At 58.2% G+C, this 27,618-nt stretch overlaps 1 protein-coding gene across 2 annotated transcripts in view; it reads right to left on the reverse strand.

The window, feature by feature from the left end:
- Window positions 1–6,723: 6,723 nt before the first annotated feature.
- Window positions 6,724–27,618, reverse strand: part of TOLLIP (toll interacting protein) — a 35,514-nt gene continuing 14,619 nt past the window's right edge. For both annotated transcript variants that reach the window (XM_021676966.2, XM_012456124.3), the window contains exons 2-6: window positions 25,020–25,169; window positions 16,910–17,092; window positions 15,698–15,850; window positions 14,391–14,481; window positions 6,724–7,039 (exon numbers count right to left, since the gene is read on the reverse strand). In XM_021676966.2, coding sequence (XP_021532641.1) covers window positions 6,825–7,039; window positions 14,391–14,481; window positions 15,698–15,850; window positions 16,910–17,092; window positions 25,020–25,169 — 792 coding nt within the window. In that variant the 3' untranslated portion in view covers window positions 6,724–6,824. The remainder of the gene's footprint in view (window positions 7,040–14,390; window positions 14,482–15,697; window positions 15,851–16,909; window positions 17,093–25,019; window positions 25,170–27,618) is intronic.

Below are 27,618 nucleotides of genomic sequence, written 5' to 3' on the forward strand. Positions count from 1 at the left end.
CCGCGGACACGGTGGCCTCCCTCTTGATTCGGGAAATCATCCCTCGTTTCGGCTTACCTGCAACCATCCAGTCAGACAACGGTCCAGCATTTACAGCTCAGGTGGTCCAGCTGGTCGCCAAGTCTCTCAACATCTCCTGGAAACTACACATCCCCTACCACCCTCAGTCATCAGGTAAAGTTGAACGGGCTCACGGCATCCTCAAAGACCATTTGGCCAAACTCGCCACTGAGGTAAAACTCTCCTGGCCCACACTCCTGCCTCTTGCTCTAGCCCGGGTCCAAGCCACCCCACGGGGGCCAACAGGCCTCTGCCCCTTTGAATTGCTGTACGGCCAGTCTTTCCTGGTCTCCCATAACCTCCCGGTGCAACCCCCTCCCCTAGCCTCCTACCTCTCCTACCTCTCTCTCCTCCGCCACTTACTCAGGGAGCACGTGGATCGCACTCTCCCCATCGTCCCAGGACTTGGAGACTCCCACTCGGCAGCACCTCTCCAGCCAGGTGACAGCGTTCTCCTCCGGGAGCTCAAACCAGGATCTCTGCAGCCCAGGTGGTCGGGACACCACATTGTTATCCTAACCACCCCCACAGCCACCAAACTTCTGGGTCACCCTCTGTGGTATCATGTGTCCCGCCTCAAGATGGCCCCTCAAAATGATCAGTGGAAATCTGAATCCCTGGGCCCCACTCGCCTCCGCCTCACCCGTGGCCCCTGTCTGTCAACTCCTAACCCGTCAAACTCTCCTCCTAACCATCCTTCTGGTGTCCCCTCTTAAAGCCAACCCCTACTATGTCTGGCGGTTCTTCCTTCAGGAATCCTGGATGGAAGGCCCTACCACTAAAACTCACTACATTGGCCAAGCAGACCGCTAACGCAAGGGTTGCCAGTCTGCTGTAGTCACTCCTATTTTGCCAGGTAAAAGTGCTGTCCTGCGGGAGGAAGGCCACACCTACCTACACGGACTATGCTTTCTCTATGACCAAACCCACGACTACTGTCATTGGTGGAACACCACATACGGAGGATGCCCCTATTACTCTTGCAAAATCCACAGACCAAGGCCCCCGTCCTCCACCAGCAACCAAGTACTAGCTCGCTTTTCCAACGAAACTCTGCTCCTCCACATCCGTGACCCCTGGAACGATCGCTGGAACGCTGGAGTACAAGGCAAATTGTACGTAGACTACACCTTTTCACACCCCAGGCGACGTGGCTAATATTCCGGTCCTATACCCGCGTTGTTCCTGAAGGAATAGAGCAACTCAGCTCAGTAGGCCATACCATCCTACAGAATGAACTAACTAACCAAATCAAACCCCCAAACAGCAGTTCCCAACCTTTCTCCTGGCTAACTCTAATACAGCTGGGCGCTAACATGTTGTACTTAACCAAAGCCATAAATCTCACCCACTGTTTTTGATGTGCCTCTCTCAACAAAACCCCCTTAGCCGCAGTTCCCCTCCAGTCCAGGTTAAATCTGTCACAGTCACCTACGGGGCCTAGCACCACCCTAACGGGTATCCCCTTGTTCGGAGGGCACTCTCAAAATCTCTCTTTCTGCTATGGAACAACCAGCAGTTCCAACCCCCGCTGCAACAGCACAGTAAGAGTAAACTCCTCCCTCTACGTACCTCCGGGAGGATACTTCTGGTGTAACAGACCCTTAACCGAAGCCATTAATGCCTCCTTCCCTTGCCCTTGCGTGCCCGTTACTCTAGTCCCGCAGTTAGAGGTATACGGGCAAGCCAAGCTCCTATCCCCCCTTACGCCTTCCCCTGCTCACTGAAACAAATGAGCTGTCTTCCTCCCAACAGTAGTCGGCCTCTCCTTAGCATCCTCTTTAGCGGCTGCGGGAATAGGAGGCGGAGCGATGGGCTACAGTGTCACTTCAGTCGCTCAACTGGAAGACAAGCTCCGTGTGGCTATTGAAGCGTCAGCCGCCTCCCTGGCCTCCCTCCAGTGACAAATCATGTCGCTGGCCCAGGTAACTCTCCAGAACCGATGGGCCCTTAACCTGCTAACAGCAGAAAAGGGAGGTACCTGTCTGTTTCTTCAGGAACAGTGCTGCTACTATATCAATGAATCAGGCCTGGTAGAAGAAAACGTCAACACTCTCCACCGCCTCCAGGAAGACCTCCGCAAGAAGCAAAATACATCGGTCTCGCCTCTCAACTGGTGGCAATCCCCATACTTACCTGGTTAACCCCATCATCACTCTCATTGTCGTGCTTTGTCTTCTGCTAATGCTGGCCCCGTTTGTCCTCAGGGTTTTACAGGCCCGCATGAGGGAAATCCAGGGTGTCATAAATCAGATGCTGCTTCACCCCACGTCCGACTCCCAACCGAGGCACCAGCCAACTGACCAGTCCCCCTCACTCCGCCCCTATTCAGCAGGAAGTAGCCAGAAAGAAGCGGTGTCCTATATCATCAAAAGGGTCGGAATGTAAGGCCGGTCGCCTCGCCAGGAGCTCCGACACGCCCAGCCCTCTCCACGCCCAGCACCAAGCCCTACACTGCACCTAGCCCACCACGTAACTCCCCCACGCCCACTTCTGCACTCAGCACTCAAATCTGCACTCAACACTAGGCTCTGCCCTCAGCACTAGGCTCTGCCCTCAGCACCTAGCCCGCCGTTGGAGAACCCCGCCAAAATTTGAAAGTAGTCCCGCCAAAACCTGCCCAATAGCATTTTGCTCTGTCCAGGTCCCACTCCCCCTGGGCGGCCCGCTCGCCGGAAATCCTGCCTACCTGCCAATAGCAACTTGCCATGTCCATGTCCTGCTTCCCCACAACCAATCAAAACGCCTACACTCCCTATAAAACCCGTGACCACGATGAGTCAAGTGCGACTTCTCTGGCCCCTCTTGTTAGACTGCAGAACCTCGCCCAGGAGCCGATTAAATTACTTTATTCCAATAACTGGCCTCAGTTGCCTCATTTAAACCTTACATTAGCTCCACCTTTTCAACAAGGGAACCGCCTTCCCAATGGCCTGGCATGACAGGGGCCCCATTCTCCAGCTCAGCCCCGTCTCCTGGCTGCTGAAGTGCTGGTGCCAGGCCTGCCAGCTGCAAAGGTCCAGGACACCCGGGATGTGGGCACCCTGTTCACTTGGCAAGCGCTGCTGAAGCCTCGTACGTGGGCACCAGGCCACATTCTGGAGAGACAGCCCCGGGGCCCGGGCCTGCTGGTATCACTGGCATTCCATGTCACACACTCCCCATCCCCACCGCGAGGCCCTCCCGCTCTCCCGTGAGCCGAGCTCTGCACTGAAGCACTGTGGTTCGTAGCATCCCTGTTCTGCGGCAGGCGTGGGCCCTCCCCGCTCTCCCCGGCTCTGCACTGAAGCACTGTGGTTCCCCAGCAACCCTGGTGTTCCATGGCAGGGATGCCCTGGCAGGCATGGCTGGCTCAGGGTTTAGGTGGCAGAGCGGGAGCAGACACCCCACCGTTTCTGTGAAAGGCCACGTGCAGGTGGAGGCAGGGTTCGACAGGCACAGCTCAGGGGTCGGGCAGCAGAGAGGAAGCAGACACCCTGTGTCCGTGGATGCTGCAGCAATGCATGTGTGCCTGGGTGTGAGGGGTAGCCTGGAGTTCTGGAGTGCCTTTCACATTTAAGGATGTTTTGCTCCCTACACATGAGCCAGTCATCACTGGGGCTCAGACTCCTGAGTCAGGGGTGCCACGGTTCCCAGTCGGCTCTCTTAGAACAGGGTCGTGTTCCACACTCACTCCCAGATGGAAATGGCCTGGAAATGAAAAGACACAAACAACCACCCAGCAGGGAAAGGGTGCCTGGGCCTGAGCAGCAGACCCACGCCCACTGCAGTGTTCAGGGAGGAGCCCCTGGGCCTTCCCTCCTCTCATTCAGTCCGGAAGGCAAAGCTCAGGCTTGATCTGAAGGTGTACAGTCACTGCTCCGAGACTTAACGCGTGAACGCCCCGATTCTGATTCCTCATTCCTGCGTATTGTGAATTAAGTTAAAAAATACTCGGGAACAAACATGGTAAACCTTCCCTTAAAGGACTTTATTTCTCTATTTTTATATGGATCATTTATTAAATTAGAAGACTAAAAAGTAAAAATATATTTTACAATCAAAGAAAAATCTGGACAACGGACCCCAATAAAATAATCGGAAGCTCACGTTCTGAGACCCCTCCCTCGGGCACCCTGCAGAACAGCATCTGCAGAGGGGAGGGGAGGCAGGAGCTTCAGGGCAGCATCTGCAGCGGGGAGGGCGGAAGCATCAGGGCAGCATCTGCAGGGGAGAGGGGAGGCGGGAGCCTCTGGGCAGCATCTGCAGTGGGGAGGGAGGAGGGTGTGTCCCAGCAGGATCTGCAAGGGAGAGGGGAGGTGGGAGGCTCCAGGCAGCATCTGCAGGGAGGAGAGGAGGAGGAAGTGTCCCAGCAGCATCTGCAGTTTTGGGGGGAGGGGAGGCAGGAGCGTCTGGGCAGCATCTGCAGAGGGGAGGACAGGCAGGAGCGTCCGGTGACTCCAGGTGCCCTCGACACGCAGGCCCCGGCAAGCCTGAGGCCCCAGGCTACACAGGCCCAGAACACCTGGACTCTGATGCCACCCACCGGCATCTGCCCAGCAGAGGAAAACACAGCCACGCCATGCCACGGGGGCCCCAGCCACAGGCTCAGAGATGGCCCAGTCAGGCCGTCCTCAGTGATCGCTGCCACAGAGCTGGCCGACGGCCTGCATGTTCAACCCAGGAGCAGGAGCAGCCCTCAGACACCAGGGGTCTCAGCCCAGCTCCCAAACCCACTGCGGCCTCCCCTCCGAGCCAGTGAACAAGCCTGTCCTGAGTGCTACGACCTCATCTGCACCTGACACAGGAGGGGGCGGGGGGATGTGAAATGGCTAATTCTGGGGACCTCTCAGAGGGCTCAGCAAGCAGCTTCATGCAGTAAGCCTTCAGACAGGAAATGAAGCATAAGTGAAAGGAAGAAGAATCTTATTTAAAGGCCTCATAAAATGTGACATCTATTAAAAAAATAAAGTGTTCATGAAAAACAAAACTAAGCGACGGTGGCCGGCGTGGCGTCATGGGTGAAGGTGGTGCTCCCTCCAGTGAGGCCGGCCCACTGGGCCTCCACATGGGCTGCTCCAGGGGCCGGCAGCAGGGGCCATGCCCTCTTCAGCAGACACCCACAGAACCACACGTGCACGCGTGTGGCAGTCTCACTGCACCCCAGCAATGCGGAGGCAGAAACTCATGCTTGTGGCCACACCTGGGCGCCGGGTAGCCAAAGCCCCAGCACAGTGAGGCCTTCCAGCGTGGCCTGCGGCCCGTCCCGGGTTAAGAGTCGCTAATATCACGGAACATAGCATCTAGAACGTTCCAGTCCTGCCTGACACCTTCATTCCCAATGGAGAAGAAATCTACACAGGCACAGGACCAGGCCATCAGATAGAATCCCAGGGCCTCCGTCTGAGTGGTCGGCCTCTGCTGCCACCAGCCCTCCCCACAGTCACCACACACTTCTACAGTTTACAAAAATAAATATTTATGAACAATGTATTTAACAAAAACCACCAACAGGTGGCAGAAAGCAGTTATTTTCTAGCTGACACTAAAACTTAACCTCTTTTTTAGAGGGAGAAAAAGACTCAAATGAAAGCGCTCACTTCCCCCGCCTGTACCTTCCACGGAAGACCTGCCGTGAGCATTCTCTCTGTCCTCTCAGAGGATGCACATCCAAAGGCTGGGAACAGACACGAACCTCGAACACCACGGGCACGCAGCTGTGTACACAGGAGTCTCGACGGCATGCGGGCTAAAGTGCGTCACTTTTGAGAAGCTTTGGGATTTCTGATTTCATCCTCTAATCTGTCCTGTGAGCCAAGATGCCACACACAGAGCCCAGGCAGGCAGAGGTGCCCCTCCTGCCTCAGAAAGCCTTCCAGTGCCACATTCGCCAGGCCTCCCTCGCCACACCGAACCCAGGCCGTCATCAGCAGTCGGCTGGCAGTGCCACGATGCCCCCTCAGAAACACATAATGCTGCCTCTGTCACCTCCCACCCCGACCTTGCAAGGCCTGTTGAGGAAAAGCGTCCTGGGAGGCACCCCGGTAGCCGGCATGAGCGCGGCAGGAGACGGACAACAGCCTCTGGCAGGCGAAGGGCCCTGCTTCAGATGCCTGCTGGCTGGCAATCGGGCAGAGCCCAGGTGATCGTGCCAGGCTCCCTTCCTCACGCCAGGTGGGGGTTCATCTTGCCTTCAGGCCGCAGTCTGTCACAGGCTGGCTGGACAGTGGCCAGGTGAGCGAGGCCAGAGGCCGTCCACAGGAAGAAGCGGCTCCGCTCACCAGACCCAAGCCCTGGGCAGGGGCCAGGCTCACAGCAAAGCATGTTAGGGCAAGGGCTTGAGTTTTTGGGAAGTTCTAAAAAAAACCCACAAATCAGTGTGAGGGATTGTGTATGCCTTAAATGAACAGCTCTATTCCAATTGTCACGTAACAAAATGCCATGAATCGAATCAGACAGGCAGGCGCCCGACAACCTCCAGCACCCAACACCCTGGCAGAAGCAGCTGCTCTCGACAGCAAGACCATTTTCCAGAACAGCAGAGAAGGGGAGATGCACATCCCAGGGACCCCCAACACAAGACGAGAGGGGAGCTCCGCCCAGTCCTGGGCCGCTGGGAACCGACAATCCACATGCATCCCCAGAACAGGTGTGGACGGGTGGCACAGACGTAGCTGTGGAGGGGCGACACAGGTGCTCTTTCATGGAAATCTTGATGGGGCAGCATTCCTTGGGGGAAACCGGGCCGGCAACAGAGCTGGGCAACAGGCAGCAAGGCGGGGGCTCTACGGCTCCTCCCCCATCTGCAGCAGGGAGTTGATGGCGGCGTCCTTGTTCCCTCGCTGGGCTTCCAGCACAGAGCGGATCACCTCCTGCTCCATGTTGGGGAACACGTCCTGGATGGCTTTGAGGTCTTCCTCGCTACAGCGGGGCTGGGTGTTCGCAGCGGCTGGGGGCAGGGCCACGGGCACCATGCCGGGGCTGCAGACAGCGGGCATCCCTGGAAGCAATCATCAAGTTTGGTGAAAACGTCGGACGGTTACAGAAGTGCCACGCTAGCTCCTGCTGAAGGAGGAAACACATCCCACCACCTCGGATCTCAGCAAACACCAGTCCTGCAAGACACCCTTGAAACCCACACCCTCCAACACCGACGCCAGGTACAGCCACGGGAAGGGGGTTTGGGGTCTCCGTGACGCCTCCTTCATGAACTCATCTCCCTTTTATGTAAATATGAAAGTCTGATCTTTCAAATCTCCCCGAGCCTATTTTATAATTAGCAGGCTGGGGTGGGGGGACACAGCAGGGTGGTGTTTTGATCCCTTAAGACGCATGAATTTGCCCTGTGCATGCTTGCCTTCACTGACCAGAGGGCACAGATATCCTCTTCATCTGGCGATGGGACACAAACAATGTCACACTTGTTTATCCAGACACTGCAAGACATTCTAGAAGATGCTTCTGCACTTGACAGGTATGTCACTAGAACCGTGTGCTGGGAAGGGAACCGTCACCACAGGCACTGAGGACCTCAGGAGAGCTGCACGCTGACCCTGAGGATGGCTCCAACACACGCGTGCAAACACCCGGCCAGGAAGACGCTCAGTAACATTCAAGTCGGGCAACAGGTGTGGTGCCCAGGGGGCCCTCAGCGCACTGGGGCCACTGTCCAGGGTCCCTGCATCACCACCCACAGCGGCGCAGGCCCCTGGCTCCCTGTGTCAGATGCGAGAGACACACTGAGACGATATCTATCAAGGAGCAGCTTGCACAGCGCTTCAGCCACTGCAGCGCACACATCCCTCAAGGCGCAGTTGGCCGGACCCGAGACCCGCCTACCGGCACCCACAGACAGCCCTGAGCACTGGTGGGTGCGCGCGGCTCCTCCTGCAGCAGCTAGAGCACTGCACGGGTTCACCACTCACCCATCCGTTCACCTTTAAAAGCACAACCTCTCAGCCAGACCCACGGAGGCACTAGAGCCACAATCTTAGGAGAGGACTTTTGTTCTTTTCTACACTGGGAGGACCCTAAAGGCAGCAGAAGCCATTTTAACTCTGAACCAACAATGGCAACAAGGACCTGCAGGGGTGGAAACGGAGCAGACGGGGCTTGCCGCTGAGCCTCCAGCACCTCCTGCTGTGGCCAGGGCTCCTCAGCAAGGAAGGCCTCCACTTCCCAGCTCCTTCCAGCAAGGCCCACCCTTCCCCTACACCCACACCTGCCTCCTCCACTTCCCAGCTCCTTCCGCCCAAGCCCACCCTTCCGCCACACCCACACCTGCCTCATTCTGGCCACTGGACACCTCACCTCACCGGGAAAGCATCATCCCCACGCTGACCAGCCTTTCAGTAATAAGGAGAAAATGAACCAAACAACGACCAGGTGGGGACACGGCCAGCCTCACCCTTCTTCTTTCTCAAACCAGACGAAGGCTCGGGCGCTGCCTGTCCTGGAGAGACCCCCATGGTTTCCTGGGCGCCCTGGCTGGCAGGTAGACCGGAGCTCGGCCATCCCGTGCCTGCCCACACAGCTCCCCCCAGCGTGGCAGCGAGGAGTGGAGGCAGTGCACTCTGACCCAGCCTGATGGAGAAGGGCTGGGGGAAGGGGGAAGGCTGCAAAATCGACGATGGCAATGACAACGTCATGGCCTGGACGCCCCGAGACAACAAGGGGCCGTGGCACCCACTGGCCCTCAAGCGAGCACGGCCCCAGCACACTTGGGACCAGGCACCCCCGGGGGCAGAGGTGGGTGCCTCCATGGTGTGGGTTGAGGGGTAGCATCAGGCCCACCCCCGCCCCCTGCAGGGCACAGGCTGCATGCCTGGCCCCAGTGTGACCCATGCCCATTACTGAGCGTGGACATGTCCACCAAGCCCCCTGGGAACACTGAGTGTGCTGTGTCGGGGCCGCCTGGACTTCAGGGGAAGGACACACCAGAGCTCTGGAGCCTGGCAGAGCCCCAAGTCCACCAGACGTGGGCAGAGAGGACGCCACAGGAGCCAGGGGCAGCCCAGACCCCACCTGTAGCAGCCCCGGGAGGACGGCGGCTTCGCTGAGTCCCTGCCATCTGCCGTGCTCCCCACCCCCACCACACCTGCGCCTACACGACAGACGTGCAGCAGATGGGACAGGCCCTACCTCACGGTCTTCACACTGTGGGACTCCGCGGTCAGGTCTCAGCAAAGTCAAATTCTCTACTCACAAACACAACGGGATCCCAAAAACCAAAACCTGCTGCTTTCCCGTTCAGGAAGCACTGGTCTGGAAGGCCTGAACTGAGACCACGCAGTCTGGTGGGGCCTGGCTGCGGCAGGCAGGCTGAAGGCGTGTAGCCCCGGCCACAGAGGCTTCGCACCATAGTGGAACAAAGTCCAAAGAGCAGGTGGGGATGACCGTCCAGCTCAGAGACTGTTCTGGAAACACAAGGCTGGTCGGTGCTTCTCACTCTGGAGAGCGTGTCACAAAGAAGAACACTTACATGATTCTTTGTTTCAAAGCATTCAAGTTAGCGGGTTAACAAACACAACTGCAGAGAATTCCAAGTGACAGTATGGGAAACTTTTGAGTGTCCACTTCTCATTTTGAATGGAACCATTTCATATTTTAAACAGCATACGCTGCTCGGCTGCAAACTCCCCGTTCACTGGAATTCTGCGTGCGAGGGGAAGCGTGTGGGGCAGAGCACGCGGCGCAGGCAGGTTTCTGCGTGACGTGAGCCACAGACAGTTGAACTGTGGGTCACACAAATGCCCTGGCCGAGATGCACTCTGAGAAGAAAACTCTGGTGGGTGGAAATCCACCATGCTTCCCCGGTCAAGCTGAGACGCGCTGACCACAGCAGCTGCCAGCCTGTCTGAGGTCTCTGCAGACCTCGCCCTTCAGCTGGCAATGGCTTCTGGGAGGATGGGCTGAGATCACAGAGATTCAAAAATTAGGGTACTCAGAGGAAAATGAAGGCATTGGCTTCCAATGAAGAAAAGGGTGCCTTATTCACACTACAAACAGTACTGTTAGGACAATTAAAAAATTCTTCAAAGCCTTCTAAAAGCAACGCTCGCCTAGCGGGAACCAAGGCTCCTTGGAGAAACAGCTAATGCCAGGGCTGAGGCGGGAAGTGCACAGAGCCAGAAAGCAGGGAGGGGCCCAGAGGACAGGACCAGGACAAAGGACAAAGGCCCCGCCTGGGGGGCTCCCTCTGGCCAAATCTGGGATTTGAGTGAAAAAAGAAACCATGTTTGTAAGGGTTTCTAACCCAAGGAATAAAATAGGAAATCATCATTCCGCATTGCTGGAGACCTGGGATAAACGCTTTAATATCAGGCTGTGCTCTGTGTCCAGCCTTCCTTCCTCACTGCTGTGGTCACACCCTGATCTCAGCGCACCTGGTTTCTGAGTTGCTTTGTGGGGGACTCTGGTTTTTCACTGAGGAAAGTGGACAGGATCTTCGAGGGGTCCTGAGGTGCCTCCCACATGGGACACTCATTAGTTCCTGGGGAGCAGCCGGGCAGAGCCCACCGTGAGGAGTAAGCAAGTCACACCACTAGCCCTGTGCTGGGTGGAGTCCCGGAAGACTCAGCCCTGCCCTCCGAGGCCACATCGGCAGCCTCACCGGGTCCCTGGCCAGGGCACACCCTAGAAGCAAGATGGGGACTCCTCCAGGCCAAGGTGGCGACGTCACAGAGGGCCAGTGACCCTGGCCGGGCCGCTGCGACCCCTGAGACACTCAGACGGGGTCCAAGCAGGGGACAGTACCAACGAATCCACGTCAGCTCCCAGCTGGATGGCCATCCTGTGCTGGGACACCCCTGCGTATAGGAAACACATGCCCGGGCACGGGGCTAGGGGTGTCAGGTGGACGGGTCCCCATGGGCTCTGGCAGACGTTCTTGCATCTCCTTGGTAACTTTGCTATGATGTGTGGGGCTGTTTCAAAATGTACAATGTACATGAAAAAAAATTGCGAAGTCTGTTTATACAGAAATCTAGCCTTTCCTAAAATAAACATTTCAGGACAAACTTTAAGGGCATTTACAAAGAGAATGAGGGATAGGAACCAGAAAGAGGTAAGCTCATCAATGTCACTGTTATCTGAATGCTCTCTCAGCCAGGTACGTCCACTGCTGTATCCACAGTCCATGGAACTGCACCCCGCAAAAGGACAGGTGAGTCCTACTCGCAGCCTGCGCGGGCGGTCTTGGCCGGAGTCTGCAGATGTGAGCGGGCGAGGACGAGGGCACGCTGGGGTGGGTGAGCCTCGATCCACGGACTGGGGTCCTCATGGGAAGAGGAGACTCAGGGAGGAGGAGGAGGCAGCCACGGAGTGCCCGGCCCAGAAGTTGGAGGAGACAAGGAGGATCCTCCCACAGCCTCGGCCAGTGAACAGCCCCACCCACGTGGGCAGGGACTTCCAGCCTCGGGAAGCCGGAGGGCCTGGCTCTCTTTCAGGTCACCCATCTGCCTCCAACTCAGGCCAATCAGAGACAGCAGCTCATCAGCCCTAGGAACTGCAGGCCACAGGAGACACTCCGACCCCAAGACGGTGGCTCTGCGCTGTCCCAGTTACAAACCTGAGCCCCCCAGGAGACACTCCAGGGAGCACCCAGGGCACATCATGGTCCCCGGGGCAGCAGAGCTCCCCTGGCCATGCTGTGGGGCTCCCGGGCGCTCCTGTCTCTCTGCCGAGGTCCCTGCTCTTCCACTTATCCAGATGCCCGCCCTCCTCTAATAACGTCTCTTGGCGGCTTCTGCGTTTCTGGGTCACCTCCACTCACTTCCTAGGAAGTATTCTTTTCCTCGGTGACCGGGCGCAGGTGCAGCTTCTGCTGGGCTGGGGGTTTTCTAAGACGCCAGACACCACGGAGGCCCCGCTCAGACATGAGCTCTGCTCTTCCTCTCGAGAAAGGCGGCCCTGGCACCTGCAGGCGGCTTTACTTGGAAGCAGAGTCTGCAGAGGTGAGCAAGGGAGGACGAGGCCATGTGTTTCTCACAAGCAGTTTCATCACAGTGTGGGCCGAGATGGCAGGGGAAGACCTATGTTATTTCTAGGTAAATGATTACAAGCTTGCTTTGCTTTTTATACACTGAGATTCGTGCCACGGATCAAATACTGAGTTAAGAAAACTCCAAACCATGGTGCAGTACAATAAAAACTGTTTAAGGCCCATACAGACAAAAACTAAGTGGTAACAGGAGGCCTACAGTAAAGACCACCTGAGAGCTTTAAAACCAGGGAACGCCGCGGTGTGGGTGCAAGGCAGGAACGATGGTTTTGGTCCCACGATCTCTTCCCAACATAGGGTCTGCGTGAGGGTCTCGTAAAGAGGGCCTGTCCAAGAACTCTGGGAAGGAATGCCACCTCCACTCACAACACTCGGGAGGGTCATTACAGATAGGAGCTTGCAAGACAGGAAAGCCTTGCAGGGCAGAGATAACCAGAACGCCACTGGCTCTGCCTAGGTTCTCAGAATATGGAGTGACTGATAGCTCTGCGTCGGCAACGCTCGGGAGATGAAGCCCCTTAACGCGCTGTGTGTGGTCAGGCCTGGCGTGCCTCATCCGCTGTGCTCCTGTGCAGATGCACCTTGGTAACCACAGCTGGTAAAACTCAGTGTTCTAAGTTCGGTTTCTTAGAAGAAACATGTGCTGCTGAATGCTGCATGGTCCCCTGGCTGTCTTACCCCACGATAGCTTTTAGTTTGCCCTTCTCACCTCCCCTCACCATAGCCTGCAAGTTAATGAGACAATGCACCTAATAAAAGCGTGTGGAGCCCAGAGTTCAGGGCCAAGGCCGTCCCGCCATTGCGCCGGTCTCCTGGACCCATGCTGTGAAACTCAACTCTCGTCTTTGTCTATTTCTTCTCACTCCCTGGTCACCACCGGGACTAAGGACACCATGTACAGGGCTGGGGCTGGCACCCAACAACAGAGAACGTCCCTAATGCTAAAGGACAGCCTGAGTCTCCCAGTGCCGTCCCCTCCTTCCCATAGTCCGGCTGCATTTCCCGCCACGCTGGGGTGGGTCTAAGGCCAGGTCCCGACTCCCAAGGTGGCCTTTCTGCATCTGTGCGGGATGCTTGCGGGACTGGGGTGTGGACCAGGCCTCCTCCCTCCAGCTGGGCTGGACATCAGCACTGGCTTCCCAGCACTCTTGCCTGCTAGCAGCTCATCCCGCCCTGACCCCAAAGCAGCCCCTCAGCACAGGGCCCCCAACAACACCATGCATGCCCAATGCCCTGCCCCTCCCTCACACCACCACACATCCCCAACACCCTGACCCTCCCCCACACCACCACACATCCCCAACACCCTGACCCTCCCCGACACCACCACACATCCCCAACACCCTGAGCCTCCCCCACACCACCACACATCCCCAACACCTTGACCCTCCCCCACACCACCACACATCCCCAACACCCTGACCTTCCCCCATAACACCAGGTAACCCCAACACCCTGCCCCTCCCCCACACCACCACACATCCCCAACACACTGACCCTCCCCCATAACACCAGGTATCCCCAGTGTCCTGCCCCTCCCTCACACCAGGTATCCCCAATGCCCCGCCCCTCCCCCACACCACCACAAATCCCCAACGCCCTGCCTGAAACCTCGGCACTTCCATGGCCTTGGCCTCTGGACTCCATGCCTCACTGCAGAGGGACCAGTGCTCTGCTTGGACACCAGCTCCCTGGACCAAGACAAAGGCCACCTCAGGAGGAGAACCAGGGTGACCACAGGCTCCCCACCAAGCACCTCCTCTCAGGGGACATGGTCTCCCCGCCTGCTGAGGAGAGCTGGGCCCGTCCATAGCGGGGGCCGGCCCTGCACCAGCTGCTGCGACGGCCACAGCAGGACTGGAAACGCAACAGCATGAAAAGCGACATCCCAGCTGGGTGCTGCTGCAGCCGTAGGCTGCTCACTCCTAACAGCGACGAAGGACGCAGTGGCGCAGTGCGTGGCACACGTCACCCGACAGGGGGGTGAGGTTCTCCTGCAGAGCGCTGGCACTACGGGGCTCCAAAGTCAGATTTCCACAGCTCTGACGATTTCAACACATTTGCGCCAACAGGAAAAGACCGATTCTATTTTCTATATACGTATACAAAATTCAAACGTTAACCCCTGACTCCCTGGCCTGAAGAATGTGCACGAAAAGACAGATTCTATTTTCTATATATGCATCCAAAATTCAGACGCAACGCCTGGCTCCTTGGCTGAAGGGTGTGCGTACAGTCAGCATGTCTGCAGGATTCTAGAGCTCTAAACCCCCTCCCTCCTCCTGCGCCCGCCCTCTGCCCCTAGAGTTTCTCAGGGGAGAGGCACCTAGGGAAGACAGAGGACACGCACCTGTGATGGGCACGTAGCCAACGCCCTGCTGGTACACCGTTGGCATCAGGACCACAGGCTGGGGTGGCATCACCATGGCAGCTGGCAGCAGCTGAAACACAGCGGAGATGGTTCCGGGGTCAGGGCAGAACACGCCACACACATCAGAACCTCATGACTTCCAGAATCACCGTCGCCATGCCAGCCCTCAGGCCAGATGTGAGGCCTGGGTGCACAGTCCCCAGGGACACCTGGCCCCCACTCCACCTCCTCCCATCCGGGAGGTGACGTCACACGGTGAGACTCACAGGACCACCCCCCTCACCCCCCGCTAATAGGGATGTGACCGAGAGCGTGTGGCGTCAGGAGGGACATCCCAGTGCAGGCGTTGGGTCGGCCTGGGGGAAGCACACTGGGCTGCTGTCACCTCTGAGTTTAGTTCAAATGTGAACTGCAGATAAGTCACTGGAGCGCCATGATGTTTTGTGTTTGTATAAAAGTGTCTATTAAAAAGACGCATCATGAGACATTTACGAGGGGTCACTCATGGCGGGACTTGCTTTAAAATATCCCGGTATTAACAAAAAGGGGGTGGGAGGAGCCAAGACTGCCCAGAAGAGCTGCTCCCTGCTGTGCCCTCTGCCCACATCTGCCTGATGTTTACCACAGCAGCACGTCTCAACTACCATGACCTAAAAACCCCTGGATGAGAATACAGAGGAGATGGCAGAGCCCTGAGTCCGGGATCCTCTAACTGACCCTCCTGTGCCCCCAGGAGCTGCAGGTGCGCTGAGGACGGAGACAGCTGAGAGCCAGGGTGGCTGGTGTGCTGGCCCCACTGCCTGGCATGGCCAGGCCTCGATTTCCCGACCCTGAGGGCAGCGGGCCCCGGACTCCCCCTACCCGTCTCCACTGAGACACCCTGCCATGTCCTGGCCAGTGCCTCGAAACCTGCAGGGCCCAGGGCTGTATCTCAGACCCTGGAGGGCTGCCCAGCTGGACCTTAAGGGCAGGGCTTGGCAGGACTGTGGGCCTCCGAGGACACGGGCCTGCAGTGGAGACCACCAAACAACCCCAACGCTCTTTTTCCAGACGGAACACGTGGGCAGGCACGGTGCGCGGGGCAGCCCCTCTCGGCCACCAAACCACCCCAGGGCCCCTGCCCTCTGTCCTCAAAACGCTGACCCTGCTGGTTTACGGGCTTGGCGCCTGCAGGAAAAAGACCATGGCGTCCGCTGGGCGGCATGGCCCCCATGTGCCCCACCATACCCCGATCCACTCCGCCCTGCCCTACTGCACCCTGCCCTCATGCCAGGCCCGCAGCTCACCGCGTAGGACATGACGAGGTTGATCATGCCTTCCTTGTCGTCCCCCTGCCTCCCGCTCAGGCTGTACCACTTGTCCTCCACCTTGCCCTGCCGCAGGGACTCAGGGATGGTGATGTGGGTCCAGGCGATGCGGTCATCCATGGAGAAGGCTCTCTTGGGGAGACAAGAGGCACAGGCCCAGGGCATCAGGGAGGAGGCCGCCTGCCCCTGTGGCTGCAGCATCGTGGGCCCGCCTCGGGTCTCCGACTCACTGGTGGAACTGCGCTCCCACAAGGAGGCCCTCCAGCAGCGCAGACTTCGCGATTATCAATGCTGCAGGGGACTTCTCCTTCCCTCTCCTGACCAGGATGGGCCAGGGCCAGGTCTGGGGCTGGGCAGAGTGAGAGCCCTGGGCTGCTGTCCTCCTCCGGGTCCAGTTCAGGGACACTGGCTGCTCCTCCGCAGCCCTTCAGGCCCCATCCTTGCTCCACCAACTGCCACCTCCCAAGCCCCAGAGCAGCTGGCACACAGAGAGGACATGGGGCCTGCCTCCCACAGCGGCCTCTGCACCTCCCATGCACTCTCTACTCTTCTGAGGGCCGGAGGGGGGAAAACAGGGTGGGCGTGGAAAGAGAAAAGCCTGGAGGAAAAGGCAGGGCCCAGGCGGTGGGGTTAGGGGGCTGGCTGTCTGCTGGCCTGGCTACCCCACGCTGCTCCCACCCTCATGCGGGCTCCAGCCTCACAGGACCACAGGTGCAAGGTGCCAGGATCACACTGAGCGACAGCCTTGCCACATCCCCTCTGACCTTCTGAGTCTCCCTCAGAAACACTGCAGGTGCAGCCACAGAAGGGACCCAGGACCCTCCAGGGCCACAGCCACTCCCACCACCAAGAACAGCTTTCCCACCCGGCAGGACTCACTGGAGTCCCACTGCTGTGAGCGGCCAGCCCAGGTGCACCCCACGGAGGGCACACGTGCACGCTGTCCCTAGAAGGTCAGCGCCTGTCACTAGAGATGTTTCCAAACGTAAGGGCATTCGAGAAGCTGGAAACAGTCTCTCTTTTCCATATTCCTTAGGGAGAGTGGGACCCTGTCATGCACCCAATAAAACACCAGGTTTGGGGCCACGCCTCGAAGCTGGCCAGGAACGCAGCAGTGTCGGCAGGCGTGTTCCCAGGGCAGCCACGCTCAGCCACGTGCGGCCTCCGTGATGGCTGGTGCGCCCCTCTCACCTCATCAAAGATCTCCAGATAGAAGGAGTCCACGCCTGGGGGCACCGTGCAGTGGATGACCTTGTTCCAGCGGGGGCTCTTGGCGCCATTGTGCGCCGTGGGTGTCTCGTATACTGCGTAGCCCAGGCGCAGGCGGCAGTAGGGGTCCATGCGGGTCATACCGTAATTCTTGGCCAGCTTTGCCTGAAACGAAGCCAGTGTCAGGAAAAGGAGGTGCCGACCCTCTCTAGGTCATCTGCCTCCCTGAACCCTTCCATGTGGCCTCTTCCCAACAGACGGACTACAGCCACCCAGTCACCTGAACATGACTGAGACCTGCTTCCCCGGAGGCCAGGAGCAACAAGACTGAGCCACAGATAGAATCGTGCAGTTCTGAGATAAAGCTCGTGGCCTGTCCTGGAAAGAGATACCTACGACGCTCACAGACACAATGGAGGCTGCCATCAGCCACCATGAAGGGCAGGCTTTCTAACGCCCTCCTCAGAAGTGGCTGAGGGGGGAAAGAGGAGGACGTCCCAGGACACAGCTGAGAGCCACGGAGCACGAAGGGGAACGTGAGCCACCCCCAGGAGCATGAGGACCTGGGAGCGGGGAGCTGGCGACGTCTGCTCCACGGAATTCAGACAACACGTGCCAGAGGTTTCTTCCCTTCACGAAGGCAGCTACCCTGCCTCTGCTTTCAGAGTCTGTGGGGTTTTGGGGACATGTCTCCGTAAGGTTTGTTCTTGCTGAATTTAAAAGGAAGAAACTGAGGCCAACACAAGATCCCATGTGAAAGGTTTATTCAGGCTCCCGGGCGAGGTTCTGCGGTCCGACAGGAGGGGCCGGAGAAGTCGCAAGGACTCCTCTCAGACGTGGGGTTTTATAGGGAGTGAAGGAGCTCGATTGGTTGTGGGAGAGCAGGACTACTATTGGGTAAGGTTACAAGCCTTTGTTTGCATACAGGACTTGGCTGCTATTGGTTAGAATTACTCGGCTGCTATTGGCTAGAAAGACTGGGCTGCTATTGGCTAGAATCACAAGACCCCGCTTGCATACTGGGTTCTTTAAGGGAAAGCCAGGCTGTGCGAGAAAAGAAGGAAGCATGCCTGAGCATGTCCGAGCTTTCGGACAAAAGCGGGGGCGGGGGTTTGCATCCGAGCTCCCAGTGAGGCAACCGGCCTTACATTCCGACCTTTTGATGATAGAGGGTGCCCCTCTTTCTGACTACTTCCCGCTGAATAGGGGCAAAGTAAGGGGGACAGGTCAGTCGGCTGGTGCCTCGACCGTGAACCAGACAAAGGGATGAAGCAGCATTTGATTGACAGCCACTCGTCCAATTTCTTGCATACGAGCTTGTAGGAACCTCCTTTTTCTGCCATTAATAGGTCAAGGGCCCGTTGGTTTTGGAGAATTACTTGGGCTAGTAACGTGATTTGTCGCTGAAGGGAGGCCAGAGAGGCGGCTGACGCTTCAATGGCCACACGGAGTTTATCTTCCAGTTAGGCAGCTGAAATGACACTGTACCCTAGGGCACCGCTCCTGAGTCCAGCTGCTGCTAGAGGGGATGCCGCTACCTGCAGCTTTACCCTGGGCTCGGCAAGGGTGATGGGGGTCCTCGAGTCCGGGCTGCGTCAGTCGTCCAGAAGGCCGAGAAATTCAGGCAAAGGGATTGCTTCCTGTGGACCGGCCTGCTCCTTACATAGAGGTGCGGGGAGTGGGCCTGTGGTCCGGGACGGGCAATCTACCTTCCAGTGTCCAGTCTGTTTGCAGTTTGGGCAGGTTCCGGGAGGTGGATGAGGACAGGGGCACTACTGGGCCCAATGTCCCTCACATCTGAAACAGGGCCTGGGCCGGGCCCTTGGAGCCTTTTGGAAGGGTTTCGATGGACCTCCCCCACCGGATGTTCGGGGGGCTGCCGGCCTCAGGGCTGCTACAAGAGCTCGGGTTTGGAGGCCTACCTTCTGCTGTAAGTAGGCTTGTCGGGTGGCCTCAGCCTTATCCTCTCGGCCATTAAAAACTTTAAATGCTATGTTTACCAGGTCCCATATGGGAGTTTGGGGGCCCTCCTCAGCTTTTTTAAGTTTCCTCCTTATATCAGCCGCCGACTGGGAGATGAAGCGGGTGGCTAGGACTGTAGCCCCCGCTAAGGAGGCTGGATCCAGCCGGGTATGGAGGATCATAGCATTAGTTAAAGGCGGCGGGGTTTTCAGTAGGGCCCTGAGTTATTTCCCTCAGCTTGTCATAATTAACTACCTTCTGGGCTGCGCTTTGCATGCCTGCTAGGAGGCGTCGTTAGGAGCACAGCACGAGCAGGTGTGAGCACTAACAGAAGAGGTCAGGTTGTAATTAGGAGGTGGAGGAGCTGAGGGGAGTTGAGGTCTGTCATAGGGCGGAGGATTATTGGGTCAGGCCAGCAGAAAGGAGAGTTCCTCAGGTGCATCGGGGTCGGAAAAGGAAGAGGAGGAGGGTGGAGGGGCTAAAGGCGTAGAGAAGGTTTCTTTGGTTAGGAGCACCTGGGCAGTGGTGCAAGAGGAACAGAGCATGGGGCGGGAATGAAAATACCAGAAAGCCTGCACTTACAGTGATTATAATCAGGAAGAAAACAAAAAAAGACAGGGCTAGGGCTATCTGTCACATGGCAAAATTAGAGGCTACAATAAAGACAGTACCACATATAAGAGAGGTGGAGAGAGAAGAAAAGGGAGAAAAAAAGAGAAACAGAAAAAGAAAGAAACCGAAAATACAGTTTCTTACTTAACGGGAGCCTTTTATGCCAATAAGCTAGTTCAAAATAAAAATTTTGGTATAAGCCAGAGGGTTTGGCTCTGCCATAAGGCAGGGCTGCTTGAAGGGGGCTTTCTGAGTACCCATACCTCAGTCGCTGGTGAGGGTTCAGGAAAGTGGGGACGTCTCCCTCAAATTCCTGACCCTAAAAAACCCCTCACAGGGAGAGGACAAGAGTGTAGGGACGTCTCCTCTTACACTCTGGTCCTAAGCCGGAGTCCCAGACTCAACGGCAGGAAGCCAGAGTCCCAGACCCACGGCAGGCAACCGGAGTCCTGGATCCAGGGCTGGAGTCCCAGACTCGAGTCCCGGACCCCCAACAGGAATTCCTGACGCTGCAGCGGTTTCAGACAGGGACTCCCTGAGAACAGCGGGTGGGGTGGTGGGCAACAGAAGTCTTACCTTGTGGTGAAACGGTGGCTCCCCAGTCTGGCTTTGTGTGGAGGAGTCAGTTTCCCCCAGGAGGGGTCTTACAACTCCTCCCGGGTTTCCAGCACCATTTGTAAGGTTTGTTCTTGCCGAATTTAAAAGGAAGAAACTGAGGCCAACACAAGAAGATCCCATGTGAAGGAATTTATTCAGGCTCCCAGGCGAGGTTCTGCGGTCCGACAGAAGGGGCCAGAGAAGTCGCACGGACTCCTCTCAGACATGGGGTTTTATAGGGAGTGAAGGAGCTCAATTGGTTGTGGGAGAGCAGGACTGCTATTGGGTAAGGTTACAAGCCTTTGTTTGCATACAGGACTTGGCTGCTATTGGTTAGAATTACTCGGCTGCTATTGGCTAGAAAGATTCGGCTGCTATTGGCTAGAAAGACTCGGCTGCTATTGGCTAGAAAGATTCGGCTGCTATTGGCTGGAAAGACTCGGCTGCTATTGGCTAGAAAGACTTGGCTACTATTGGCTAGAATCACAAGATCCCACTTGCATACTGGGTTCTTTAAGGGAAAGACAGGCTGTGCGAGAAGGGGAAAAGGGAACATGCCCGAGCTTGTCCGAGGTTTCAGACAAAAAGGGGAGGGGTTTGCGTCCGAGCTCCCGGTGAGGCAACCAGCCTTACAGTCTCCTCATCACAAGGAGCCACGTCACATGTAGACCACAAGACCCAACTTCAGGCTAGTGCTGGGCTGGGCTGGGACATCTGAGGTCCACGGGGTGAGAGTGAACATGTGTCACAGGTGAATGTGTTATAGGGAATGGACTTATTAATGTCCAGAAGACTGTGGCAGGTAAGGTGACTGGCTCAGCAGACAGCAACTCAGCATCTACGACAGGTTCAAATATGAAACCTAGAACTGTAAAACTTTGTCAAGAAAAACCAGGAGAAGAGCCCTGGTGAGCTGGGTCGGGTGCAGCCTGCAGCCCTGGCCACTGAGAAGGCGTCCTCCCTGGAGCACAGATGGCCTGCCCGCACCGCCGGGAAGGCGTCCTCCCTGGAGCGCAGATGGCCTGCCCGCACCGCCGGGAAGGCGTCCTCCCTGGAGCGCAGATGGCCTGCCCGCACCGCCGGGAAGGCGTCCTCCCTGGAGCGCAGATGGCCTGCCCGCACCGCCGGGAAGGCGTCCTCCCTGGAGCGCAGATGGCCTGCCCGCACCGCCGGGAAGGCGTCCTCCCTGGAGCGCAGATGGCCTTCCCGCACCACTGCCACCTGTTCTCCTGTGGCCAACCCAGCTCACCCCAGGAGCCGGCAACAGAGACCACGGGAGCCATCCCAACCCTCCCTCCCGCACACTTCAGGGGTAGCCACGTGGAGCCCACTGGTTCTTCCTTTCCAGTGCAAGAGTCCAGACACTGCCCGAGCCCTCTGAGGGTATGGCCCCCTGTCCTCACCAACTCCTCCCTGAGGGCACAGCCACCCCATCTTCATAGACTCTCAAGAGGGCATGGCTGCCCCATCCTCATGGACCCCCTCTGAGGGCATGGCTGCCCCATCCTCATAGACCCCCATGAGGGCATGGTCACCTTGTTCTGGCTGAACCCCCTCTGAGGGCACAGCTGCCCTGTCCTGCCTGAATTCCCTCTGAGGGCAGGCCGCCCCGTCCTGACTGAACCCCCTCTGAGGGCAGGCTGCCCCGTCCTGGCTGAACCCCCCCGAGGGCAGGCCGCCCCATCCTGGCTGAACCCCCTCTGAGAGCACGGCCACCCCGTCCTGGCTGAACCCCCTCTGAGGGCACGGCCGCCCCGTCCTGGCTGAACCCCCTCTGAGAGCAGGCCGCCCTGTCCTCACCACCCCCCACGGCACAGCTGAGCTCTCCCACCCTGTGCCCTCATCTCTGGACCGCACAGCTGAGCTCTCCCACCCTGTGCCCTCATCTCTGGACTGCACAGCTGAGCTTTCCCATCCCGTGACCTCATCTCTGAACCGCACAGCTGAGCTCCCCCATCTCTGGACTGCACCGCTGAGCTCTCCCAAACCTGTGCCCTCATCTCTGGACCGCACAGCTGAGCTCTCCCATCCCGTGACCCCATCTCTGGACCGCACCGCTGAGCTCTCCCACCCTGTGCCCTCATCTCTGGACCGCACAGCTGAGCTCTCCCATCCCGTGCCCTCATCTCTGGACTGCAACGCTGGGCTCTCCCACCCTGTGCCCCCATCTCTGGACCACACAGCTGAGGTCTCCCATCCCGTGCCCTCATCTCTGGGCCGCACCGCTGAGCTCTCCCACCCTGTGCCCTCATCTCTGGACCGCACAGCTGAGCTCTCCCATCCCGTGCCCTCATCTCTGGACCGCACAGCTGAGCTCTCCCATCCCGTGCCCTCATCTCTGGGCTGCACAGCTGAGCTCTCCCATCCTGTGCCCTCATCTCTGGACTGCACAGCTGAGCTCTCCCATCCTGTGCCCTCATCTCTGGACTGCAGAGCTGAGCGCTCCCACCCCGTGCCCTCATCTCTGGACTGCCGGGTCCTGTTTTCTGTCCTCATCCACATACAAGCTCCCTGCTTTCACTTCTAACCAAAGCTGTGGCCAGTGCTTTTATGTCAAAACTGTCCCATTCTTGGGTCCTTAATTTTAGGGTGTTTCTTGGGTGGCCGGAGCGTACTGCGGAATCCTATGGAATGACAGGTTTTTGGAAGCTCCCAGGCGACAGGCGTGCTCAGCCTTTACAGCTTCCAGTTCCACACCCATAAATCTACTCTATCAGCTCTTACACTAAAACTCTGCCCCCCTCAACTCCTTAGAAACTGCCCTGTTTTCTGGAAAGTATGCAGCAGCAAAGTCTGAGACCAGAGTGACTTTTCAAAGCTTCCAGGTAACCACGCTGTTTCTGCCTAGCTGCTAACACTTTTGTTTTTACTGATAACTGTAAAGGCTTTGAGCAAAGCCAACTTTCTGGGTGGCACGTGGGACTCCCCCGCCAGTGTCCCCGTGCCCGTCACTGACGCCTGCTCACACTGGGTCCTGCCGTTCCTGTGTCTTCCAATTGCCCTCTGTGCTGTGGATGGAAAAGTGCAGGGGGGCATTCTCTGCACCGACGGCTCTGCTGAAGTGGCCTCACCAATGTTACAGGAGCATCCTCCCATTCGCTGTGACTGCACACAACCACACGCTGTTCTGGTGTGGCAGACACTGTGGGGACACACAGGCACCGCTGCTTCCCCCACAACAGGCAAGAGACGCACACCAGGCACACGGCGCAGCAGACGGTGCTGGCACTGCAGGGCTGACCGGCCAGGGGGACTGAGTGAGCGTGTGGGCGCAGGAGCTGGAGGAGGAGCTGCAGGCAGCAGGAGAATAGCCCAGGGAGCAGGAAAGTCAAGAGTGACCAGGGGTGAGGCAAAAAACAGGCCGCAGCTTGAGAAGGCTCAGCAGGACAGTGCCCGCAAGAAAGGCCTATGCAGGAAGTGACCTGCTCTGGCCATGCTCCAGTGGCTGAGCGGAGGCAGTGGGTGCGTGTGGGGATCCCCGCCTGGACCGGCTGGAGGTGGCACCTGTGCTGAGGGTCAGCAGAGACGAACCATGGGGCACCATGGCTTTGGGCTCAGCTTCCAGAGTGTGGAGCAGCCACCTGCAGACGCTGGGTGGGGGAGGGCGGCTCGAGAGCTCACCTTGGGCACACGGAGTCCGGCATGCCCACTGGACACCGGGGAGGCCATGTGGCCATGGTCTGTACCCAGAAATATGGAGCAGAGCTAAGCGGCTGGCTCAGGCAGGGGCCAGCACGTGGGTATTTAGATCCACAGAAATGCAGCATCACCCTGGGGTGTGTGGGCAGAGGGGAGGGCGGGCTGAGGACCAGACGCCTTGGTGTCCCATTGCAGGACCAGGAGACGACCAGGGGAAGCAGCCAGGAGTGGCAAACGGAACCACACGTGTGGCCTCCCAGAAGCCCAGAGAAGCAGGGAACAGCGGGCTGAGTGACGTGGCCCAGTAAGGAGGCAGGAATGTTCCCACCTCTGGAGCTGCCCACAAACAGCTGGGTGAGCTCACGTGGACGGAGCAGACAGGCTGCCTGTGGTGGGCTCCAGAGTGTGACGGGGGACCAAGGGGGACCAGAGGTGTGGGCAATGCCAGGGCCACCTCCAAGGCCCAGCCAGCCCTGGGGCTTGAACTGTGTGAGGCGGAGTGCCCTGTGGTCACCAGGCCCTGCCAGGAGGTGGCAGCTGAATGCGGGTGATGGCACCTGGTGGCCTGGTGGCAGCTGGGGCAGGAACGCACAGGCTTGTAGGAGTTCAGCAGATGGGCAGAGGGATGTGCCATGCCAGCACAGAAACGCCTGCACTGGCGAGGGTCCAAGAGGCGCTGTGAGGAGAGGCGTGAGGCTACAGACCCAAACACTGACGGCGCAGCCAGGCCCGCCACACCATTCGGTCCCTGAAAGCAAGTCTGACTTGTGAGGTCCACAGAGGCACTTCCGCCTGCTCTACTGTGGGTCTCTAGAAGAGCCTGTGTGGCCCGCAATGCGTTTCCTTCTCCTGTGGTCTTACGGAATGTTTTGGTGTGATCAAGACCGGTGTTCAATCTGCCCATGGATTTTGGTTTTCACTTGAAAGTCCACTAAGCGACCGCTGGCCGCGTCCTGGCGGCAGGTGTCCAGCTCTGAGGCTGACGGGGAGCTGCTCCGTGGGGAGGGGAGGGTGCAGGCACCTGGTGGAGAAGCCGGATCCCACACAGAGCACACGCCCACTACACCCCCTACTTGTCATTTTAGTTATGTTTGGCAGAACCGGGGCCATTGACAATATTTTTCATGTGTATCATTTTTCACATCACACACGTTTCACAGGAAAACCTGGATCAGAAGCTCCATTTGCCCACTTAGGAAATGCCGTATAAACGCCGAAACCCTCAGTCCCACCCCAGCTGAGCACGCCAGCCCCCGGCAGGCAGGGGGCGCCCAAGGCCCACCTGCACCACGGTGATGTTGAGTCGGCCCACGGTGCCCACAGCGCCTCCGTACTGCAGCTGCTGGGCCGCCTGCGCATCCAGCTGGACCTGCCGCTGCTGCTGAGTGGGCGTGATGCGGAGGAAGTCCTGCGGGAGCTCGCCGATGTACACCTGCAGGGTGGGGATCAGAGAGGCCACTGAGTCAGGGTGGGAGCACCACGCAACCCGACCGCAGCTCCGCCACTGCGTTCCTGAGAACCAGCTCTCCCCAGGGGCTCCACCTGTGCCCCCATCCCCACCCACTTCCTAATCCAGTCCTGGACTGTGCTCAGTCTCAGTTTCTTCATCTCCAAACCAAGGGGTCAAGGATGTCTAGCCGAGGCCCGCCCCTACCCTGGCCTTCACCACGAGGCCCCAGAAGTACAGGTGCGGCCCCTCACTCGGGAGATCCCCGCAGGAGATCCCACTCGGAGGCGCTTAACAGTTTCTGCCGCTAAAAACGGGTTGCATCCTCAAAGCCTGGGCAGGTGGTTTTCAGGTCATTTTAAAGGGTCTCACTTGCGCCACGTGTGCCCATGACTTCTTTCTCCTTGTCCACACTAAAGGCAGGCCAGGGAACTGCAGGCCACTTGGCCAAACAAATGAATGAGACAAAGCTGAGCCTCAGGTCTAAGTTGTTTGGAAAGCCCTCTGCCGATACACCTCAGACGCTTCTACGTGTAACGGCCGAAATTCAAAACCACCCTAGAAGAAAACAGGAAGCGAATCGACTCCAAACCGCCACGAAAGCCCTCCCCACTGTGCATCCTGTGTCCTCAGCCCTCTGCTCACCACAGCTGCCCCTGAGGGGAGACAGGATGGGCCCGGGCAGGGCAATGCCATCCCGGAACCACCCGCACGCCTGTAGCAGCCGAAGGCGTCTGGGGGTAAGAAACACCCTCCACAGTGACGGTGGCTAACAAGGCCGAGGGCAGGCCTGGCTGCTGGTGGAATAGAGACGCCAGCTGAGGAGACCCGGCCACCTGCAGGGCCCGGCCAGCCAGTGGTTTTCAGGAAACACCGAGCAGACACCTGGAAGCCCGGGCGTGTCGGACGTGAGCTCAGGTAAAGTGCGTGTGCTGAGGCCTCCAGGACACCTCTGCCATGCAGACCAGGCACCCATCCCTGCCTGTGCGATGGACTCCCAATGACCCGGTGCCAGGCAGGGTGCCAGGAGGTTCTGAATTAAGCTCTGCACCTGCTGTGCTTTGCTGCCTTGCATTTCAAAGGACCCAAAAGGGTCCTCACCTGGTCCCCATCTCAGGCCTGGAGAGCACAAGCCAGTTAGCGCTCCATAGCCAACGGCAGCAAAAAGGGACTCAGCCACGCTGGGCACTGCTTGAAGGGTTAGGGACTCAGGACCCTCACTTCTCCGAAGGCTGTACCCCAACCTGAGCGACTGGCTTGGTACGCGTTCAACCGCGCTTTTCTAGAGAGCAAAACACACTTCGTGTCTTTCTGCACACTTGACCCTGTTTCTGACAGGGGCCCATCACAAGTGGCCTTTGCCCCATGAGAGGAGCCGTCCTGTGTGAGGACAGCAGAGCACCCCGGCTTCACCAGTGGAGGGTGTGGCACAGGCCAGGCCCTGGACAGGAGGGACCCCCATCCTTATGGACAAACAAAGAGGGTGCAGAGGTCCCGGAGGGGAGCAGGCCCCTGCCAGGCCAGTGACTGCCAGGAGTCCCAGGCCGGCCTCCCACGGGCAGCATGTCCTGAGGTGCTGTACAGGTTACCAGCGAGTCCTGAGGACATGGAGAGGCCCTGTGGAACGAGATGGCAAGCCCTGTTCCTGTAGGTGTATGGGAAGCGCCGGGGTGAAGCCCTGTTCCTGTAGGTGTACGGGAAGCGCCGGGGTGAAGCCCTGTTCCTGTAGGTGTACAGGAAGCGCCGGGGTGAAGCCCCTGTTCCTGTAGGTGTCCCCTGTTCCTGTAGGTGTACGGGAAGCACCGGGGTGAAGCCCTGTTCCTGTAGGTGTACAGGAAGCGCCGGAGTGAAGCCCTGTTCCTGTAGGTGTACAGGAAGCGCCGGGGTGAAGCCCCTGTTCCTGTAGGTGTCCCCTGTTCCTGTAGGTGTACAGGAAGCGCTGGGGTGAAGCCTGTTCCTGTAGGTGTACAGGAAGCGCCGGGGTGAAGCCCCTGTTCCTGTAGGTGTACAGGAAGCACAGGGGTGAAGCCCTGTTCCTGTAGGTGTACGGGAAGCACCGGGGTGAAGCCCTGTTCCTGTAGGTGTACGGGAAGCACCAGGGTGAAGCCCCTGTTCCTGTAGGTGTACGGGAAGCGCAGGGGTGACGCCCTGTTCCTGTAGGTGTACAGGAAGCGCCAGGGTGAAGCCCTGTTCCTGTAGGTGTACAGGAAGCGCCGGGGTGAAGCCCCTGTTCCTGTAGGTGTCCCCTGTTCCTGTAGGTGTACAGGAAGCGCCGGGGTGAAGCCCTGTTCCTGTAGGTGTCCTCTGTTCCTGTAGGTGTACAGGAAGCGCCGGGGTGAAGCCCTGTTCCTGTAAGTGTCCCCTGTTCCTGTAGGTGTACAGGAAGCGCCGGGGTGAAGCCCTGTTTCTGTAGGTGTACGGGAAGCGCAGGGGT

Source organism: Aotus nancymaae, unplaced genomic scaffold, assembly GCF_030222135.1.
Source record: "Aotus nancymaae isolate 86718 unplaced genomic scaffold, 86718_ANA_hifiasm-v0.15.2.pri h1tg000106l, whole genome shotgun sequence".
Lineage (NCBI taxonomy): Eukaryota > Metazoa > Chordata > Mammalia > Primates > Aotidae > Aotus > Aotus nancymaae.